This window comes from Meleagris gallopavo, chromosome 5, assembly GCF_000146605.3.
Source record: "Meleagris gallopavo isolate NT-WF06-2002-E0010 breed Aviagen turkey brand Nicholas breeding stock chromosome 5, Turkey_5.1, whole genome shotgun sequence".
NCBI lineage: Eukaryota > Metazoa > Chordata > Aves > Galliformes > Phasianidae > Meleagris > Meleagris gallopavo.
Window position 1 is genome coordinate 53,349,306 of NC_015015.2, and position 5,975 is coordinate 53,355,280.

Below are 5,975 nucleotides of genomic sequence, written 5' to 3' on the forward strand. Positions count from 1 at the left end.
ACCCTCCCCCCCCCTCCCCCCATTTTTACATAAGAGGTCCCTGACTTCTTGATTGTATTAGCACAGCACAATAGCTACAATCATCCTAAAACATCAAAGGAATTTTTAAAAGCTGCAAAGGAAGGGTGGGAGTCTTGCTCAGTTCAGTAAGGGACATGCTTTCATATTGAATTACACTGTAAACCCATAGACTTTTTAACCGCATTTCAATAGTTTGAACAGCCCCCTTGACAATATCTTCTGTGGAGGTTACTGCCTATAAGGTCAAAATGGCTAGGAACCAAGTCATTAGCCAGAAAATACTCAAACCAGAAAGCTTTGGATGGCCTGGATGAAACACATTTTAACCAAAAGACCTGTGGTAAAAGCTAAAAATAAAAAGCAAGCAAAGAGGCTGAGCTCCCCCCACCAGTGCAAGCAGCGGGGGCCACACAGAGCACAGCTGGGCCAGAAGCTTCCTGTGGTGCTCAGAGTGCTGTGCTGCAGTCTCAGCCTCGCTTCTCCGCCCCTGCAAGTGGCCCTGCATCCACCCCATCACTAGTAAGGGCTCCAGTAAACAGCTCCAGAAAGCCTTGGGTGATAGGAAGGCATGAGCTCCAAGCCAGCAGTACAGGGCAGGAAGGCAGGCTCCTCCCTGGTGCTCCCAGAACCCTTCCCAACTCCAGTCATGTCAACAACAGGCACCTGGCTGAATAGAGGAGAGACCTTAGTGTCCTGCTGTATCCAACACAATTCAGGACATGAATGTCAGTCCCACAGACGCCTGCTGGCATCCTAGTGACTCCCATCACTGGAAAATGGATTTTCTCATGATTTGACCAAACCATTCCAGCCTCAGACTTCCTTAACTGGAAAGAAACAAAACAAACCAAAAATTCTCAAGCAAAATGCCTGCATTCTCCAAGGATGCTCACAGCTGTCAGACAGGCCTTTTCCTAGGAAGGACCATGTCAATGAGAGAAATAAAGGAGTAGCTCTTCTCAATCTCTGATGCTGAAACAGAGCAGCAAGCATGCAGCCCATCACAATACAATCAGCTTTGCTCTCTCTCACCTGCCATGCTCAGCAAAGCTGATCACAACACAAGCCAGGATTATATAACCACCTGACAAATAGCAACCGTTTTTGTTTCTTTATATTTTGCAATTTTCCTTTCAGGCTGCAAGGAATGTTCAGGTAGCCCAGTGCACTGGACTCATGTTTTAAGGAGTCTGTCCATACACACACAGTACAGCTATCTGCCAAAAGAAAGAGACAAAGATGAAATCCTGATTGCTTTCAAGAACTACCTTCTTGCGATGGGCTGTTCCCATTCAACAGCGTAACTGCCTATCAGTAATAACAACTACAGACACAACTTAAGACTTAACACAAAAAGGGGATGAAGCTTGCTTTACTCAAGCTATTTTGCTATTTATGTGCAGCATAACTGTCAGAGATCTCCACTGTGTGCATGGAAATGGGAAATCACACAAATGAAATGCTGCTGCTCTTTGTACTTGTGGATGGAGAAACCATTATGCCAGCTTTGCAAGATGCTGTCCATCCCACAGATGAGCACAGACTGACACAGACAGGTTAGAAGCACAATCCTCTTTTTGAACTCAGCCTCATTTGACATTCTGCTCAGCAGTTGCATTATTCTCACATTCTCTCGGATTCTCAAATCTCCATTTCAGCAAGCCCTCAGAAAATTCAGAGTCCACGTACACCACAAAATACTCTGTCGGTGACTATAAAATACTTTGGCTTCCTGATGCCAGTTTTGTCCACCTGGAGAATACTGCAGCAAAGTGGGAGCTGGAAATCACAGGAAAGAGTACAGCCAGAGGAGTTTGGGTTAAGCAATGGATGGGGATTATTTGTTTTAATCTCTTCCTGCAAACAAATCTAGCTGCTCTCACACGAGCACATGGGAACAAACTCATCAGGAAGTCGCAATTGGCTCATTAATCTAATAGTCCATCTGTTATCTAATTTCCTTCAGTATACTGTGATAATCTGCTATTTCAAGATTGAGTCACAGAAGGTTTAATTTTAACTCCCTGTTTGAGTGCTAGAAATTACACATCTACCCACAGACCAACCATTTCTACAGTCGTAATTAAATCATTCCCAATGCCGTTCAATATCTTTTGTAAATAGTGCCTCTCCGAGCTCAAAAACGAGTTCAGCTACTACATAAACCTCATAGGAGTAACTTTGCATATTGTAAACCTCTCTTTCGATTACAACTCAGTACTCCAAATGATCTGCTGTCTCACTGATGTTTCCTACACTGTATTTGGAGACAGTTAAAAGAGGAGAAATTACCTTCTAGAGGAGTAAAAAGATCTTATTACACACAAAATTAAATAAATACTTGAAAAAGAGGTTAAACTCCTGCTGTAAATCATGACTTCACCTCTTACAGACAGTAACCAGCTGAATTCTCTACTACTTTGCACCTGGCAGGGTCATGTGCACCTGTGTAAAATGCTACCATTCAGGTTTGCACCATTTCACACCCATTCATCCACAGGAAAACGCCTACCTAAAAGAAGAGTACCAGGGAGACGGCTGCTGGTTTCAGCTGCATCAAAGCCTGCTCAAGGAAGGATGGCATTTAGTTGACAATATTAATAAAAACTACTATCTGTCATCCGACCAGTAAATATAAAATAATAGGAAAGGGACAGCAGGGTCTTGAAGCTAATAAGCTCTTATAGATTCGATTAGCGTGAAGTTTATCTAATGTGTTTGACAACTAACATGAAAATTAAAAAAATATATGTTCTGTGGTAATTTGTTTAATAGAAAAAAACTTCAGAAAACAATCCAAACGGTGAGAAGAAAAAGGCAGTTTATAAACAGTCTCCAGAACATGGATTTTATTTCAAAGTATGACCACAGTATCCCGTCCAGTACTGAGTGGGATGATTCAAGCATTACCCAGGAGACGATTCATGCCCATACACTGACTCATCTGCATAAATAGTTGGGGTGATAATTGCAGTAATGTACCTGCAAGTCACCAGGGAAGCACCAAGGCTTACACATGGATTCCTCCTGCTTCTCTCTGACACTTCCTATAGCTCTAACAAAGAGGTGGTGACGAATGCCATAACCAATCACTTATTTCCCCTACAGAAGAAAACCCACAGTGATTAACAGAAGAACAAGAACATGAGGGCTCACACCAAACTCAGGCAGTATGTGAACTGGAGGACTATCCCAGGTAGTCTCCAGCTGCCTCCTGCTCCTCTCTCCACTTCTCCAGCTGCCCTGAACTGCATGGTTGTATCAAAGCAAGTGCATTTGGTGTTTGCCAATATAACCTTGTCCTTGCAACTTCTCTGAAAAATGAACATAAACACTGCATTTCATGTCAAAACAGGAAGAAAAAAAAAAGAAAAAAAATACCATTCCTTTCTTCCCTCACAGATTTCCTATATTATCAATTCAAACTTCTTACCAGCTCTGCTCTGCCTTCTGTTCCCTATCAGGATACCTAAAGATTCCGGGATGCTCTATCCCTCAGGGTATTCCTTATCACTGTTTCTCAATCATTTTGTATTGAAGGACTACATAACTTTAGGGGGGAAAAAAAAACCTAACTGCTATCACAGTGATTTTTACGTGCGGCTAAGTATAAGCCAGGTTAAATTCTCACCAGTTTTCCCCTCACTTCATTTTTCTCCTTTCTTGCCTGTATCAGCATACCTGCTTTTGTTTAGGGGTTGGAAGAAGAGCAGTATGAGGGATTTCAGTGTGGAGATGTTGCGAATCATCTACAGCACCTCTGTGGTGCCTTTCCTCATGCCAGCAGCTCATGGACCTTGTACTCGTACAGAGCAGCACTTCCTATCCTTCAGACTGCACAAAACCCAGTGACAGCCGTGCTGGATTTATCAAGACATATTAAATTATCAGGGCAAGACAATGTTCCCACTGTCATCATGCAATCCTGGCTGCACGCTATAAAAGAAGCTAACAGAACACATCAATAGGGATGGGAGGAGAAAGGGACAGAAGACAAACACTTGCTCACTCTGCCCATTAAATCCACCCCAGTTGTACTTTTTAGACCGTAACTGGAAGGACAGAAGCAGCTCTTCATCTCTGTCTATATACCCAGATAAACCACAGACTGATATAAACTGACGTTTAACACACTGACTTCCCACCCCACTGCACCTCTCAGTGATGCAGGAGTTCACAGGACACATACCCATCCAATTTTTTCCCTCCCCTAACACCATATGAGAACTTGAAACTGCTTGGCTGGCCATATACTGCGCCCATCCTAAAAAGCAGCATCCATGGAATGTGTGGATGAAAAGAAGCAGTGGGTCTCCAGATATGAGTGCATCTACATCACAGGCAATGTTACTATAGGCATTTTGGTAGTGTAAATAAGGCCACCACCCCACAACAGGGTGCCCAAACCCACCACACTCAGGACTCAGCACACCAAGGAGCTAAGGGCTCTCTTGACAGCAAACAGGAAACACTCCCAACAAATCAAACAGGAAGAAAACCTTCAAAACCACAACCTTATATCCCGATTGCTGCCTTTGCTCAGTCCCACAGGCTGTCCATACATAACCCTGTTTTATCACAAGTCACAGGGGCAGTTTCCCTCCAGCGGCACAACCTGGGAAACTCAATGTGCACCCACTGAGCTAACCCCAAAGAACGTGATACCTAAGAATACCAAAGAAGAAAATAACAAACAGCACCAGTATAGGTCTACTGAGAGCTCTTGCAAATGGTCTGTATTTCCCTGTAGCCACCCCAGAGATGGAGCTTCACATCTTAGTCACAGGCAGCGGCTGAGAACTGAAAGCACCAGCACTGTCCCAGCCATACCATGCAGATACCTATCACCTCTCTGCTATCAGCTCTTCCTCCCTGTCTGATTTTATTGTAGTGGTTACCTGACCACGTGAGCTGAGCTTCCTGGTCTCTCAGTGCTAATACCTGTACTAACTTTAGCAATTTTGAGTTTTTTCTGCACACTCTCTGCCCAGAACGAAGATATATATTTATTTTAAACTTAAGACTTACGAGCAAACTATGGTTTGAATCAATACATTCATTTCCTCCTGGTCTAAAATGCAAGAAACAAAGGCATAACTTTAGACCCTGTCCTATTCCTCTCACTCACCATTATGACTAAAACATAACTGAGTTCTCAGGGCTGGATATAAGCGATGTGGAAATAACCTAAAATTAACCTTAAGTGAAACCGTGTTCAAGCAGTGCAGCGACGCACATAACATATACAGGACAGGTCCTGCTGTTCTGCTAAAAAGAACACAGCAAACAATTGTGCAAGCAGGTGTAGATCTCAGTACAAATACATCCATCCGAGCATGCATGCTTCCATGTCCTGTGTGCTCAGCAATGAGGGAAGGAAGGCACGGAACCCTGTGAGTGCAGGTGTACTTCGCTGCTACATGCAAGGCTCCTCAAGAGACTGCACAGCACTCAGCTGCTGCCTTCGTGCTATGACAGCTGAGACTGCGGTCCCCAAACGCACCAGCTTTCAGCTGTCACCGCGTATCTATCCCCTTCATCTATCCCTTCAGTCCAGCACCAACGCGAGGAGATGCACACCTGCACGCACACCGAGCTGCGTGCATCTGCAGCACAGGCGTGCAAGGACAAGCCCCGTTCTGCCTCCATTCATTCGCAGGAGCCCAGCTACTCACCCAGCCCTCGAAGCTGTCGCTGGGGCCCGCCGAGCGCAGGAGGTCCTGGAAGTGCAAGGTGCAGTTGGCCACGAAGTCATCGTAGCCGATGGGGGTGTCGTGGAAGACGGACAGCTCGATCTGATGGCCGTCGGTCACCGTGGCGGAGAACTCCTCGTTGTACGTGGGCTTGTTGGTCTTCTGCTTGGTGCTGGTCTGCCCGACGCGCACCTGATCCACGCTGACCGTCACGTAGGGGTCCAGCAGCTGGTAGCCCTTACGGAACAACGAGTGGCGGAG

The 5,975-nt window shown here is 45.1% G+C and overlaps 1 protein-coding gene across 1 annotated transcript in view; it reads right to left on the reverse strand.

Annotated features, from left to right (window-relative positions):
• Positions 1-5,975, reverse strand: part of PRKCH (protein kinase C eta) — a 108,246-nt gene that overhangs the window by 102,078 nt on the left and 193 nt on the right. Inside the window, exon 2 of the mRNA XM_010712057.3 lies at positions 5,697-5,975. This exon is cut by the window's right edge and continues 10 nt beyond it. Within this exon, the coding sequence (XP_010710359.1) occupies positions 5,697-5,975 (279 nt within the window). The remainder of the gene's footprint in view (positions 1-5,696) is intronic.